Source organism: Oryza sativa, chromosome 2 (genome assembly GCF_034140825.1).
Source record: "Oryza sativa Japonica Group chromosome 2, ASM3414082v1".
NCBI classification, from domain to species: Eukaryota; Viridiplantae; Streptophyta; class Magnoliopsida; order Poales; family Poaceae; genus Oryza; species Oryza sativa.
Window position 1 is genome coordinate 2,319,029 of NC_089036.1, and position 16,958 is coordinate 2,335,986.

The 16,958-nt window shown below is 44.9% G+C and overlaps 1 protein-coding gene and 1 pseudogene across 1 annotated transcript; one reads left to right on the forward strand and one right to left on the reverse strand.

The window, feature by feature from the left end:
* Window positions 1-691: 691 nt before the first annotated feature.
* Window positions 692-11,921, reverse strand: LOC9266165 (uncharacterized; annotated as a pseudogene).
* A 2,080-nt stretch (window positions 11,922-14,001) lies between these two features.
* On the forward strand, window positions 14,002-16,666 carry LOC4328271 (uncharacterized). The gene is made up of 2 exons (XM_015769475.3): window positions 14,002-14,652; window positions 15,333-16,666. The coding sequence occupies exons 1-2, from the start codon at window positions 14,129-14,131 to the stop codon at window positions 16,204-16,206; spliced, it is 1,398 nt and encodes a 465-aa protein (XP_015624961.1). The 5' UTR covers window positions 14,002-14,128; the 3' UTR covers window positions 16,207-16,666.
* Window positions 16,667-16,958: the final 292 nt, after the last annotated feature.

The window sequence follows — 16,958 nt, forward strand, 5'->3', positions numbered from 1 at the left end:
ATGTGAGCAACTGGGGCAAAAGTCTCATCATAATCTCGACCATATTCCTGCTGAAAACCACGAGCAACCAAGCGGGCCTTATACCGTTCAATAGATCCATTAGAGCGAGTTTTCACCTTAAACACCCACTTGCAAGTAATTGGAACAGCATGATGGGGAAGAGGAACAACATCCCATGTACCCGTGCGCTCTAAGGCAGAAAGTTCCTCATTCATAGCCAATTTCCATTCATTAATTGTAACAGCCTCTTGATATGTGCGAGGCTCCTGAACACCATCAGCTATTGCACAACTGTAACGAGGATGTGGCATAATTTTACTGCGATCTCGAAGACCATATCGTGCTGCAGGAGATGGTGATGATGGTATAGGCATATCATCAACAGGTAGCTCATTAGAATCATCAAGTGGGTGAGAGACAAGGGAAACCTATTGCTTCCTAGCAGATTCGGTAGGCAGCAGCAAAGAAGATTGAGGACAGGGGAAACTTGCCGGCGGAGGAGAAGAGATTATTAGCAGCAGAGCAGATCGCTGATGCGACGTCCAGGACGCAGCTCCGGCGAATCCCAGGCAAGCTCTGATACCATGTTCAACATTTGGGGGAGATCACGAAAATGTATTCAGCAGTGAACCCTAGATGGTAGTGAAGGTTATATACATATACATGGGCCAAATGGGCTAAGTGGGCCAACTGAACCAAAACAGAAATATATATATGGTGTATACATTAACAATACCAAAGATGCTCTCTACCGAAGGATTCACTAAACAACCTTTCATATTTTCATCTTTATTTCCTAAACCTAAACTCAACTTTTTAGTAATGGACACAATTTCTCGGTCCAGGAAAACAGAGAATGCGACCAATAAGAGGATTTAAGAAAAAAATCAAAGGGCTATACCTATACTGTACTGCACTAGTCACTAGATATTAGTAATGGTAAGAATAGGGCCTCAAGGTAGTTTGATATACAAATGGTTGCTCCTATAGACATAGGAGGCTATAGAAGACAAGGGGTATGAAAGCATTGTCGAGTTGGGCTGTATAAGCTTCCAATAAACCGCTCAACGTCACAGCTACCAAAAGTGATATCCAATGCTGTGTTAATATAAAAAGAGATGGTCAGGATTTATGCTTGCTTTATATTGTAGAATAAAAGCTTCAAACGGTTCAATGCCAGGGGGGAAAGTAAAACCTGTGAAAGTATGTAGCCACTTGAAGCTAGGAGTGACAGCAGGATTGAGCAGGCTGCTAATGCAGAAGTTATGCCTGCTGCTGTGCCCTCAATTGTTTTCTCTAACATTTCAAAAGTATGTGCATAAGAGATCAATTATCAATCATGGAATAAATAATAATGGAAATTAAACTCACTTCCTGTCTTGCTCCATCTTAGGACACCATACTTATAACATATCATTGATGCCTAGGTAAAACAAGAGAATTCATCATACTGAATGCAGCTAACATAAGAAAATATTAACTGATCACACACTGGACATAGAACTTACCATGGTATCACCAATACCCAAGCTGAGAATTCCAGCAAATGGTGTAAGAGGTCGGTCATTGAATCCTGATGACATCCATTTAGGAAGTGCACATCCCAGCAAGAGTGAGAAATGACTGAACAAAACAAATATAGTATTAGGTCTATCCAAGCACTAAACATGTAAATGAGTTAAAATCTGGAAAACAACGACCATTAATCCAGACCTACCTAACAATTAGAATCTCCGAATCGCGGTGATCAGTGAAGGCACTCATGAACTGATGCACAATATGCCCAAGAGGGTATATTTCCCAAACCTGAGGTCAGGGTGAAACATTTCGTCGGAGAAATTAGCACATGTTGGCATACAAACTGCCAAAAAACAGAGAAAGGGGAGAAAGAAACAGGACACAAATAAAGAAAATGCTTACTCGAACCATCTCCAATATTAAGAAAACGGCAAATGTGTGGCATGATGTGTGGCATGGCGCATGCCCTTTGAAAATTTGCTTCCCAAGAATTTTTGAGATTTGCAATCAACAAAACATCTTAGTTGCTGAGGTCTCTGCAAATGCTAATGCTCTCACTTTCAGAAGGTCTTTTGGGGAGAGAGAGTCTGAGGAATGGCTAGCTATTGGGGATATCATTAACTCTATTGAGTTGTCTGATGACCCAGATGTGTTCCTTTGGGGGCTTGATAAGAATAAAACTTACACCTCTAAATCCATGTATAGAGCAATTCTCTTTAGGGGAGTGACTGACACTAGAATGCAGGGTGTGTGGAATTGTCCCTGTCCTGAAAAAATTAAACACTTTCTATGGCTTGCTTTGAAAAACAGGATACAATCTGCTGAACAGCTGAAGAAAAAAGGATGGAAGGGCTCTGAGTTTTGTGTACTTTGTGGGATGCTTGAAACCACTGATCACATTCTTTTCCAGTGTCCAATGGCCTCTTTAGTCTGGTGCTTATGCAGAGATGCTTTTGGCTTGGAGTATTATACCTAGGTCTTTTGAGGATTTCTTCCTGATCAATGGCTCTTTGGGTGGGGCTGATCTGAGAGTTTTCTTGACCCTACTTGCTGCAGTTTGCTGGGTGTTGTGGTCCACTAGAAACAACATGATTTTTAGAGAAAAATTAGTCTACTCACCCCTATCATTAATGTTCCAAATCAATTCATTTTTGCAGCTCTGGAGAATCCTTAGCAGCAAGGACACTGAGAAAATTGACAAGATTTTTTTTTTTTTTGCCGGGTCGGCCGAAGGAACTGGCGACCAAATTTCATTAAGATTGGGAGGAATAAAATCAAAGTACAAGTAGTTTTCGCTTGCAACGACAGGAGGCTGTCGAATTAGACTGTGGCAGGAACCACAGCCCGGCAAACTAAAAAACTGGAACGCCAACACAACAGAAAGAAAACTAAGAACTGCAATTCTCGAAATAGCCTGCTTCTTTCCACACTAAGATCTCTTCTTTGATAGCCTCTGCTAACTGGTTAGGGCTTCTCGATCTTTGGTCGAAAATTGACAAGATTACTGGGAAGCTCATGGATGCTACTTCAACTTTGAGACAACCAAGATCTGGAGTTGGCTGATCGTCTGAAGTTTTTAGTTCTTAGTCGTTTGCTTAGCTTGAGAGTTTGTTAAGCCTGTCTTAGAGTTGTTTTGTTTCCTTTTAGTGCTGGTCAGCTTTTATCCCCCCTAATGGTGTTAATTCTGGACCTTTCCTGTGTGTGATGTAAAATGGGTATCCCCCATAACGATGCCGTGTTTGGCTTTCTATAAAAAGCCGGGCCTAATGGCCTCAGTTTCAAAAGAAAACGGCAAATGCTGCACCAAATGCTAAGCCCAAGAAATCAGGCGCAAAGAGAAACAATTTATTGAGAGTGTGTTTCAAACAATCTGATGGGGATCGAATAAGGAAAACATACAATACCTGAAATATTATTGCAGGAGAGAAAATTAGGACAGCAACGGGATGGTAATACTTGCGCAAAAGAATCCTCTCCGTTTTGCTTTGTTTTGATATACTGTAGAACCTTCTAATTGATACATATATCACAAATATCCAGTATGCGCATAAAGCAAGCCGTTCACGTGAATCGGTGAAAATATAGTTAAAAACCCTGTCAAACAATAAACCATTAAGTGAACCAAAATTCAATATGTACAAAAATGCACAAGGTTTAGAAGCAACAACAGAAAGAAATTTTTCAATATTTGACTAACAGATTTCGTGCTTTTATGCCCTTCCAATGAAATGCAAACTTATATGCTCACCAAACAAATGGATGCACTTCAAAATCTTGAATAAGACGCGTCCATGATGGCACTAACAACAATAGTGCTACCAACAATGAAACATAAAATACATCACAGTCAATTCTCTTCTGTGTGCATTCCTCAACTGTTTGTGTTCTTTGCCTCCCCAGTTTTCTACAGTAAGCCAAAACTTGAACGGAACTTTTGTATAACAAGGGGAGAAGAAAAGGACCAAGCAAAACCCCCTGCAGAAAAGAAAAAAAAGGGAAGGGTATTATGCACTAAGAAACTGAAGCCATACAACGCAATAACTTCTACCTGAATAACTGTGCCTATCTAGCTTCGAGTTCCAGGTGCGCGAATAAATGCTTCTGATGATACGGAGAACTTCATCTGCCAGCAGCACGGTTGCAAACGTGAAGGCAACAAAATAAGTATCAGATTTGCTACCATTTTGCTGGTAAAACATATATAGTTCAAGGAATAAATCACACCTTTGAAAGAGTATGAGCCAGCATATCACCACAGTAAAGAAAAAGACCACTTGAGACCAAAATGGCCTCCCCTAAGTTCACACAAAATGTAAAGATAAGTTAAAAAAAAAAAGCAATTGCTTCAAGTCATGATGAAAAGGAGACATATACATTGCATCGGCCAATAGGAACCTCACAAATTAGCTGAATTTAAATTTTAAAAAATGAACAGTGTAGATATAATGCACTATGCCTGCATGGAAACTGGTAGGATAACTAGAAATCGTATGGATAGCTCTAAAGTATAAACATATGCAGTCAGATATACACAAAAAAACTTTATCTAATTACATCTTAGACTTCAGGTACAAACCAAAAGATGAACATGAAGGGAACTTCTCTAGAATATGCTGGATTAAGATCACAGCAGCCACTCCACGACAGAGCAAATACACCAAATTACTCATCACCAGCAGATCTATTAAGACAAAACCTAGATTAGTTTGTAATTCCTTGCTTCTGATGAACTTCCACCAGATTTTGAAAAGAAAGGGTGAGATTATATCTTTGCATGCAGATAAAATATGCGTGTACCTCCATCAGTCTTCAGTAAAAAGTGGAACAAGTATGCCAGGGGATATAAAATGATGAGCAACGAGCCGTATTTCGAAGCTATAGAATTTCCATTGCTGGGAGACTGCCGTACATGCCAAACAAAAAATGCTAACACGCTGAGGCAGCTAACAGATACTGCCCAGTACTGCATTTCAAGGTATGCATATTCTGACAATGAACACATATAGTTAGTAAACCTGATGTGTTACCGAAAATCTTAGTGTCAAACAAGATTTGAAATGTTGATGAAGACTTAGGAAAATATCCATTTAGTAGTGGATCTGATAAATTTGATAAAATAGAAAAAATGGATACCTTCTCGTCCATTAGGATCTGCTAGTAAGACCCTATAAAGTTGAATTAACCGTGAAAGCATGACACTAGGCAGAGTAGTGGCGCCAAGAAGTATGCCTGATGAAGCACCTGGCCTGGATCAAGAGCATCAAGAGCATCAAGCCACCACAAGAAGGTGAAGTTTTATGCTATTCCTCACAACACAAGACATGACGAATCTTACGGTAAGCAACTAGGATTGCACATCACAGAACCCATATAAATGACAGTGGGAGCAACGTTTTTGCTGAAAATGCAATGGAACAGTATTTGTGAAATGGGTTAACTAAGAAATGCTGAAGCCCAATTATTCAAGAGTGATATTTGTCCCTTGGATTCTTGGAACCACCAAAACCTGACCATTTTGCACACTACTGAACCAAAAGAAAATCCACTAAGCCTCAAGTAAAAATAAAATCGCATTCCTGCTGTATGCTGAATCCGACTGATGTTGTTTCCCCAATTGCATGATCCTCACAGGGAGGCAACCAGCATTGAAGCAACAAATGGATCAATTCACCTGGTCCTGAACCGGCGGGCGGAGCGGGGATGAGGACGTGGCGGGGGAGCCATCCACGGCGAGCTCGACGGCGAGGGCGGCCGCGGCGAGGACCGCGGGCGACGAAGAGGAACAACGACGAGCCTATCTGGATTTTTCACATTTTGGTCCTTTTAAAAAATTTATTTCGCAAATAGACCTAAAAAAATATCCTATAAATGGTCATTTTTGGATGCCAGAGTGGCTGGGGCCGTCGTCCAACAGGACAGCGCCAACCTCTCTATCGCCGTCCCCCCGCCGATGTGGAATGAACTCAAATGGACGGAATATGTAACTTGTAGAATTTTTCCTTTCTTCTCCTCTCTTCGAAGTGCAGAGGAGAGAGTTGTGTAACTTTTTTATTTTAATTTTAATTTTTTGATATTTTTTGCACGCTTAGGAACACAAAAGAACCAACCATATAAAAAATAAACTTAAACGGATGAAATATGTGACATATGTGAAATTTTACAAAGCTCTACTAAAAACATGTCTCCTCGAAAATCCAGACGAGCCTCTCGCCCGAGACCACCGCCGGCGCACGAACGCGACTACGCTAGCCTCGGGTTCGGTTGGGTCGGCCGCCTTGGTGGTTCTGACTGACAGCTGGGTCAAAGCGCACGAACGAAGGGAGCGCGGCGCGAACCGGACGGAGGAGGAGAGGTGGGCTCTGTAGCCTGGGTCGGGCCTTGGTGGCTCTGACTGACAGGTGGGTCAAAGCGGTTGAGCCGTCGCGTCCGACACGGGTGTGGGTGTGGTGCACCGTGCACGCGCACCGGACCGACCTGGTCCTCTTGCGTGGCGTGTGCGCGACGCGGAGAGAAACGATTTTGTGCCTCGTATCTGTGGGCGTTTGCGTCGACGTCGTCGTCTACTGATGGGCGTTGGGTTGGATGGGAATATGGAATGATTCCTGAGCATTTTGTACCACCTCTCCAGGCAAAATTCACAAGTGTTGCAATGTTCAAGCAAAATTCGTGTTCTGTACTATCAAATATAAGTTCGACATCCACAACTCATGTTCTCAGATAGGTACAGAATTTAAAGCAACTTTAGGTAACTAGTGACTGATGAGGAGCTTGTCTGATGGATCACAAACCACAACATACGCAATACAATTTAAAACATTTTCTAAAGTAACAACTAACAGTCCGGGAAGAAAACAGACACTATACGATCTAACCATCCATCCATTGATCCATCAACTCAGAGCAGGGTAGTAATACTAATACCACGTTCCAGGCATAGTAATAACATTACTAATACAGACTCTAATAATAAGACAAGTTCACAATCTCGATAGTAGCTTTATAACATTTTTTTGCTAATAATACAGTTATTGGGACAGCAGTAATACTATGTTGATCATTTTCTCTTCAGAGCGGAGAGGATCATGCAACGGCAACAAAGTGTGACATGCAGGACAGATATCATCTCCTTGGGATCTTTTAATCTAAGGGAACTCCTCAGCAAACCGGGTCAAAATACCCTGAACACAAAACCAGTAACAAAAACGTCAGTGCATCAGAACAGGTAGCAATTTATCATTACATTACACAAGTAAACAAGGGGGAAATATATCCTAAACATTGCACCCCCTTCAGAAGCAACAAGCCTGCAAATACAGAAAAAAGAAATGCAACTTCAATGAAAATGCATCCATCACAAGTAAACACCATAAATTGAATATCTGCTAACTCAAATATCACTGAGTTCAAGCTTCACACGCATATATTGGGTGACGGTACATGGAAATGTACATCCTGCCTGCCAATGCGTTCTCACATCAGATGTGTTCTTTGCATAGAGGGAAGAAAAAGGCAGAACATAAAGCAAATTTGCAGAAAGAAACATGAAAGGAAAAACGAACTAGTGCCTGCACACTATGGTTCATATGATAACAATAACCAAAGCGTTGGCACCACTGAAAAGGAGCAAACAGAACAAAACAGCTGTTGGTGCAACCTAGTCCATTCAATATAGGCAGCTCGTGATAGATGTTCACTGAAATCAAGTAACCAAGAAGACCATACAATTCTAGCATATCAATGTAAAGTGAATTATAAAAAGCTGAGCTCTATTTCCAACAGGTCAAACTGCCTAAGGCCTAATAACATACAGCAGCCCAGGCTAAGGATGCCCATTTGTTGAGGAACAGTACAAACTGATAAAACACTTGCAAGGACAGCAGTAAACGAAAAGGAATCATACATGCGAGTAATGCAATGGTTGCTCTTTAGAAAAAGAGAGCACCTGAATGAACAAATGTGAACCCATGATACAATATCACAACTTACTTCGTAACTAACAGCAGAAGTTTCAATAATATTTGCCACAAAATTTAAGTAAAATAATAGGAAAGAAACAACACTTACATTGAACAGACAAACATCGCCAGCTCTGGACGGCTGTAGATATTATCCCCATCGTCATCCAGTGCAGGATAAGCAGCAACAAGCGCATCTTGTGCAGCAATATATAGTTGAGTTGTAGATTTTCCAATATACTTCACATACTTTCCTTGCTGGATGGAAAAGGCCTTGAAGGCAGTAATTCAAGATCACAGCTGGACCAAGAGCAACTCTCATCCCCTCAATCGCCTCCATGACAGCATTGATGACATGGGGAGATGTCTCAAATATGTTTGGCACCAAGAGCCATGTGCTTCACAGCAGAGGCAGCAGTTTGCCAGTGAACAAGATCTCTGTCCATTAGAGCATCGTCAACCAAGGGAGTAACAGCATATATGTAATCCTTGCCCATCTCACCAATATACTCAAAGAGGAAAGAGAGAGACTTCAGGACACCATTCTGAACATTGAGTTCTGGGACTCGGTACTCATTCATCAGGGCAGGCAGAACTGTAAAAGGTGAGCAGGTTTCAGCAACAATGGCAATCGCGACAGTCGTGCAGACACGGTTTTGCCGTTCCTGCACCTTCAAGTAATTCAACAGAGTAGCCAACACATCCTGCAGCCCAATAGCCTTCGCAATATAACCAAATGTGTTCACGGTGGCTCTTCTAATACCCTTCTTGTGAGCCTTCAACATTTCAAGAAGCTCAAAACAAATCCTCATCCACTCCCTAGCAGGCACAAATTCTGCTCCACGATCAGCAATCCTACCAACTAGATCAATGCAGTTCTCCTGGACCTTTTCATGCCTGTTCTTCAAAATAGGAGTCAGTCGAGGAAGAAGATTCTTGATCAGCGGTGTCATCTTAGTCATGCCAATGACATTCACAATAGCTTTCAGTGCTCCAAGAATTGAACCCAACACCTCAGGGTACTCCTCTCCCAAATACTCATACAGCACAACACCCAAGTGACCCATAAGCTGCTCCTCCTGGCAATGTTTCATTACAATGGCTATCCTTGAGATCAGATCAGCAGCTTGCTGCCTAACTTTTGCACTCTTGTTGTTCAACCGCCACTTAATGGTACCACAAATCTGAGGAAGGTAAGGCTTGACCCCCTGTCCCAGTGCATTGACAACAGCCCCAAAACCATTAAGCATGACATTTGCATCGTCACTTGCCTGCTCTTGGAAAGCATACAAGATGCCATCAATAAGCAGCTCCTCCAAACGAGCATCAATATCTGAAGCACCCAAATTAGCCACTACCTTCTCAACTGTTTCCATTACCATTCTCCTGTAAGGTTCGCTTTCATCTTTCAGATCCTCAACAATCCTCCCAACAATATCAGCAACTCCAACCTTATTTGCCATCTCTACCGTTGTTTCCACAAGCTGCTTATAGTTCCTGCGGTCCAGAGCCATTCTCCTAACCCAGAAGTGATGGAAAAATTCAGGAAGGATGTCATTCCAGATATAATCAGCCTCTACACCCTCTGTACTGACACACTGTTTAACAACCTTCAGGACAATCTTTTTCATCTCTTCATCTGGTGACTGGAACTCCCTAATCAGGATTTGCATGACCTCCTTTGTGTAGTAACTGGCATACAGCGCATCCATAAGAGGGATGATAAAACCAATTGCTTTCAAGAAGGCAGCAAGAACCTTTCCACGGTTAGATCTGATACCCTTCCACAGAGGCTTCAAAACAGTATCAAAACTTTCTATACCATATGGTGCAGCAGCCTCAGCAAGTGCAGCAAGAGAAAGGGCAGTGATTGTCCTCACTTTCTGGTTCTCGTCACTAAGACCATGCTCAATGATCTCGACTACGGACTCGAGATGTGGCAGAACAGCGCAGCCCATAAGAATAGCAATCTGCTGAACAATCTTGATACCAGTGTGCCGAGCTTGCCAAGACTTCTTACTCTGACAGACAGCCTTTAAGAATGGCAGGAGAGCAGGGATACCCAAAGCAGAAGCCACCACACTAAATGCTCTAGCAGTGGTATTTCTCACATACTCATCAATGTTATCAATATCTGGTCTCATGGCGGCAATCATAGTAGCAAGACCAGCAGCTTTGCTAAGATTTGAGATGATCTCCCGGCCCTCAACACGAGCGTAGTAGTCCTCATCAATCAGAAGTGGTTCGATGACCACAAGAATCTTGTGCACAAATGGACGGACTAGCTCATCCAGCTTATACAGTACCCTGTCAATGACCTTCACTAGAAGATGACGCTCCTGGTCCTCAAGTGTTGGCTGCATGAGCAAGGGTAGAATCTTGTTGAACAATGGGCCAGCACCAAATTCCCTTGCTTTGTCTGTCAGCTGTCGAAGTGCTGTCTTCCGCTGTGGGGGTGTGCCATTCTTCACCTTGAGCAGGAGCTTCATGATCTTCCTCTCCTTCTGCTCTTCTGGAGATAGCTGCTCCCCCTCCTCCTCATTCAGCAATGTTCCAAAGTACTGGTAATCCTCTGGCTTCATGAAGGGCAACCCACCAGGCAACTCCTAGGGCACATCAAACTGCTGCCCACGATTCTCCTCAGGAATAGCATACAATGGTGTGCCCAATGGTGTCGGTGTAACGAGCAGCTTTCTTGCTGGTGTGCGTATGGGCTGGTATGAAGCAGGAGGTTCAAGAATCTTGTACCCTTCCTGAGGGAACATAGTATCAAGCTCCTCATCCGTAAGAGGCCTGTTCCGCTCCTCAATGTCCCGCTCCCACCGCAAGAGCTGGTACTGCTCTGGAGTCATTGGACCACGAGAAGCAATCTGGCCGGGGTGTTGGCGTCGCAAGGTTGTCACCACCAAATGGCGTCGGACCAGGAGTGTAACCTGCAGGCGTCGCAGCACCAGTGCCTCCAGGTGTAGCACTACCCATACTAGCAGGAGTCTCATCCCATCTCGATCTCTGCTTCTTGGGTGTTGGCGTGACAAGCCCACCAGGCAGCTTAGGAGTAGCATCCCAAGCTCCAGAAGGTGTGGCACCTGGAGTAATGCCACCAGCTGCAGGTGTTGCATCCGCATCGGCCATCCTCCCAGGAGTTGGTGTCTCATCCCACCGATTCCTTCTCACCGACGGCGTCGCATCCCCGACACGACCAGGGGTGGCATCCCAGCGCCCAATCCCAGGAGTTGCATCAGGAGCATCCCAATCGGAGGAGGTCTTCGCCTTCTTGGATCCAGAAGCAGCAGAAGCATCACCATCTTGCGACTGATCCCATCTATTGCTGCGCCGACTGGCTGCTGCTCAGGCAAGGCCTTCTTCTCCTTGGCCTTCTCCTCTTCCTTCTTCTTCTGAGCTATATCACGCAGCAGCTGCTCCTTCTGCTTCTGCAGGTCATTCTCGCGCATGGCATCAGCATAGGTCCGCACGGAAGGGTCCGGGGTGGCCTCACCGGCGGCGAAGGGATGTGGCGCTCCGGCGAGATGATGCGGGCCAGCCGGCGGCGGCGATAGTCATCCTCGCGGTCGATGATGCGCTGCGACTTCTTGGGGAGGCCGTCGTCCTCGGCGGCGCGGGGGATGTCGGCGGCGGCGACGGCGTGGCCGGTGTAGGAGGCGAGGCGGCGGGCGGCGGGGTTGACGGCCGCCTCGGAGTCGTCCTCGGAGGCGGGGATGGAGGTGTCGTAGCCGGCGAAGCGGTTGGGGTCGGAGCCGCCGCCGCCGTAGAGATCGGTGTCGAAGGTGACGGAGGAGACGGCCATGGGCGCGCCGGCGGCCAGGGCCTCCTCCATCTTCTTGCGCTCCTCCTGCGCCCGCGCGAGCTCCGCGTCGATGGCGTCCATGGCGACGGCGCGGGGGAGAGGCGGTTAGGGTTTGGGGTGGAGAGATTGCACGAGGCGAGAATGGGGGAGGATTGAGTTGTGGTTCAAGATAAAACTTCGTGACACGTTGTCACGTTGATGCGTCATCGGGCACGTTCGGAGTAAGTCCCGGGTCCACGATACATATGTACGAGTTTGATACATGGCACGTTTCGGCAGAGATTGTATCTATCCATCTTTCTAAAGATTTATACGTTGATATCACACACAGATTTTTAATTTTTAGATTAAAATCTAATAGACACAGGATAAAAAACAAAAAACAATTAAGAAAAACCATAATGGACACTAATTACCATATATTCATGAAAAAAACCAAATCCAATATAAATTTCAAATTATATGCGATTCAAAATTACACCATCTCTTATAAAAGTTATGATGTAAGTTTCATGAAAATATTACAAGAAAATATACTGTAATTTTGAGTGAGACAATTGAATGAGAGATAAGAAAAAAAAATCTTTTAAGTGAGATATAGAAAAATCGTTTTGGATATGCATCATTCTTTAAAAACCGGTTTCACTGTAATATCATTTTTAAACGCGAGCATTCGCTATAATATTGTTTTCTTTTTTTATTGCATTTGCAAACATTTTTGTCCAAAGCATATGCAATCTCTCTCTGACCACGTACTCATGATCGAGACCGAGCCGAGCGAGAGGAGAGAAAGGCGAGGGAAGGGACGACCACATTAGTATCGTCACTCACTAGACACGTTGCCACCTTCCCCCACTATCCACGAAAGATGTGGTGAAAGGAGGCAGGAGATATTGCTCGAGTAGGTTGCTGCTTCTTGCTGCTCCTACCTCTCTTGTCTCATGGCGTGGCATGCCACTGGGCTTCTCCCTCTCGCCAAAGAAACAGACGTTGTGGTCGTCTCCCAACAAAACCTTCTCCATCTCTTTCACGATGACTCTAATGGCACCACAGATGACGAGGGAGGGGGCGCAGTCAAGTAAGACGGCGGAGCAGGTTGTGGGCAACGCCGACGAGGTTGGGGAGGGAGAAGTGGCAGGGATGGTAAGGGAAGGTGGCTAGGGCTATAAGTGGGTCAGCCGCGAACCCACTTATAGGTCAAAATAAGCGGTTTCGCGACTTATTTTAGCCTATAAGTGGGTTTCGCGGGTTAGCCACTTATACCCCTAAAGGTGGCAGCGCAGAAGACAAATGAGGTAGCGCGACTCAGTTGGGGAAGGAAGTGACGCGCTCGGTTGGGTAATGCGGCGGAGTTGGTGTAATCACCCCTTCATTCAGCCTTCTATCCTAGTATTGCTCAGCTCGGTCTCGATCGTGGGTGCATGGTAGGGCTGTCAACGAGCCGAGCTCGAGCGAGCTCGTCTGCCCAAGCTCGAGCTCGACACAAGCTCGAGCCGAGCCATTGCACCTTCGAGCTTTTAGGCAAGCTCGGTTCGAGCTCGAGCTCGGTGCCGAGCTCGGCCATAAGTAGTATAATATATATTTTAATAATAATCTCTTGATAAGTATAATTATTTTCTAGTTAATCACACTAATAAAAGAGTAGAAAATGATTAAAATAAATATATTGTGCTAACACATGCTAATTTATTGTGTAAATAGATACAAATATATATATTTATCTATTAGTTTATTATATTAATAAGGTGAACATGCAATATAAACTATACACAGCCAAGCTTGGTCAGGCTCGGACGCTCGGTAGAAGCTCGAGCTCGGCTCGGTTAAGCTCGCGAGCTTTTGCTCAGACTCGAGTTCAGCTCGTTTGGAGCTCGAGCCGAGCTCGAATCAAGCCTAGGACGAGTCAAGCTCGAGCTGCTCGTGAGTCTCGAGCTTTTTTGACAGCCCTAGTGCGTGGTCCAAAGAGAGAGATTGCATATGTGGTTTGGTTCAACAACAGTAAGGGGCAAAAACGTCCGATGAAAAAATATTTGAATGAAAAATATTTTGTAAGTAAAAAAAACAACGAAAATAGCATTGTGTCGAATGCTTACAATTAAGACTGACATCTAAGCGAATCACACGCAAAATTCTTAGGCACTAATGTGGGAACGCGAAGTAACTAACTGGTTAATTTAGTACATAGGAGTATTTAGGATGGATTACTATTAAATCCCCAAAACCCCGCACCACCGCGTCTCAAAAAAAAAAAAAACGCACCACCGGCGCGGTCGGCCTCGCCGATAGAGAGGCCGCGCGCGGAGGGCGAAATGTGGAAGAAGATCGCGGCCGGCGCGGCGGAGGGGGAGACATGGAAGGCGCTCGCGGCCGGCGCGGCGGAGGGGTGGCGCGGTCTGCTGCCGAAGACGGCGTCCGCCACCACCAAGCTCGTGCCCGATTCTTCTCCAAAGTCGGCGACGCCGACCGCGGCGCTCAACCTCGTCGCCGACGCGGTGGCGGCGTGGCGCCGCTGGCTTCGCTCTCCATCAGCGAGTCCCACCGCGAGGTGTGTATACCCTCCTCATCAGCTGCCGTGGAGGGCACCGCCGGAGAAACAAGCCCCCCCGTCTCCGACGCAGCGTTGGAGGTGTGGCGTCGTTGGCTACGCGCGTCGACGCGGCGCTCGCTCTCCTCGTTCATGGATCAAGCTTCGTCGGAGACTCACGCGCCCCCACCAACTCCACGGCCGTCTCCACCACGTGTTCTCCCGCCTCCTCCATTGTCTGCTGCACGGAGGGCGAAGGGGTGTCGCACTGCTGCTTCGTCGGCATCTCTGTCACGCAACTACTCGACGTCGTCGACGAACTCGCAGTCCCCTCCGGAGCCCCGCGACAGGTTAACTCTTCAGAACTTATATAAATGATGCTTCCTCTAGCGATATTTTCTCTCATGTCCTTTTTAATTTGTACTCTCCAAATTGCCCCACATGGTTCATGGCCCATGTCCAAATCTGTGGTGCAAAGTCAGACGGGATAGACTAGGCACCCATTATATGATCTGATCCGCAAGCTTCCCTCCATTGATGCCCTCCCGGAGCTGAACGAAGGAGGAAGGAGGAAGGACGATGCCGTTGGTGTTGGTGTTCAGAGTATCTCTGACTAAATCGCTTATCTCTGAACAAGGGAAGGAGGAAGGACGAGTATTGTGGATTTCCTTTGGGTTGGGAATGGGTTGAATCCATTTTTCTGCACTTGGTTTGGGTTTGCTCTGTGAGTGGATTGGATTGGTTTGGTTTCTGCAAGCTATGAATTGGATTGGAATGGTTTAGAAGTGTACTGTAGAGACAAGTGGTCTGGGGCGGTTCTGGTCTGGATCTCAGTCCATTAGCAGGCTTATTATCATGGGTATTCAGTTGAATGCAATTATTTTTCTGCTTGATGAATCAGTGGTGGACGCAGGAAACAACTGTTGAGTCAACAGCCCAGGATTTTGTTCAACATTAAATTCCAATAGAGACAGCTAGTGTTAAAAGAGTTTTTTCTCCAATATGTCCTAACTTAATTATTGGTTTGCAGCTGCAGAGACGACAGATCATTGGACATATGGTATACTGCTAAAGAATTTGTCAAGAAGTATCCAGTTGTACTCTTTGCTCAGCCTACAGATACACACTCTCAGTTCCACAGATGGGTATACCAGGAGTGGTTCAAACCCACGGTAAGAAGCTTGCTTAAGTGTGTCAGTGATCACCATGCTTCCAATTTGGAGTTTCAGGAGATTACTACGGAGAATGTCAAGATATTTTGCAATGCTGATGCTCCTCAATTTATTCCCCGAATCAAAATCTACTGTGAGACCAGAAAAGCGACTTATGAAGGGAGAAAGCAGAATTTTGTGCAGACAGGGGAACTGATAACAGAGTTGATAAAATCTTCTGTGGACAATCCAACTGAGGTTTTGGACCTGCTCTCTGAGGACATAAAAGATAAGCTCAGTATGTTGAAAAATCCTGACCTGTCTCATGATGCTGATCCACGGCAGTGTGGAGTTTATATCCTTGTGAATCATCCGTCCATGCTACGAAGGGAGATGCAATCTCCGTTTTACCTTGCCTGTTATGATTTGCTAATGAGTGTGGATAAAAGAATTGCAAACAGGGCATTCAGGAAACTGCCTTATAAGAACTGGCAGTCAAGAGCCCTGCAACACCCCCTGCTCAAAGATCATCTCATCAATAGACGGTCTAGCTATGGCAGAGACAAGTATCACCAAGCAAGATATCATCGGAATGTGGCAAGTCACAAAACATCATGGAAATCCAAGTACAAAGCTGAAGAGGTCGACGAGATTATCCACCACCACTTTCCGATGATTTTAACACGTCTGATGAAGGTCCTGTCAAAGATGAAGTTGCTGATACGCCTTACCCTCCACAACTTCTTTGGATAAAGAATGCTGTAGTGAATCTACTGCAGTAGCAAAGCTCAACTTCTTCATGTAGGAAAGGCCATAGTGATGCAACTTTTTAACAAAGCTGAATCTGCAGATACCCCATGACTTCTTCGGCTAAGGAAGGCCACTGTCAAGCTATTGCTGTAACAAATCTGAATCTCTTATACCAGAACTGGTGTTGTCTGCCGCACCCTCACAACTTCTTGGAGTGGGGCCGAAACAAATGCAAAAGCACTTCATGCTTATTACGAGTAGGTTTTGTCTCATTAACTTTTTGTTCTTTAGGCCCCAGTTATATCCAATTGTCTGAATCCCTATGCAGGTTAATTTCCTGGGTTCATGTAACAATGCAAACCCATGATTTTGCTTCATATCAACATAGCTAAACATGATATTTTTCTGTCGACATTTCTTCTGATATGCCAGAAATATATATTTTTCTTTTGACTTGATACAATTAATTTTCCCTAGGCATGTTTGCAAAGCCTTCCTGTCCGTGTCCAAGAAAGACTCGCATTTTATCTAACCACTGTACTTACACAACGGAGGTCTGCACCTGAGGTGCATTAATCGCTAGAATTACTGAATGAACTACGGTATACAGCATAAGACCTTTGTTACATTGTAAGATCTGATAGCGTGACAAATGTTTGTGTAACCTTATAATACAGCTAAATCTTTCATTTAGGCTGATGACTATGTGGAACGCGTCGAATCTTCAGGTACCAAACTTGACTGCGCCTGGAGAT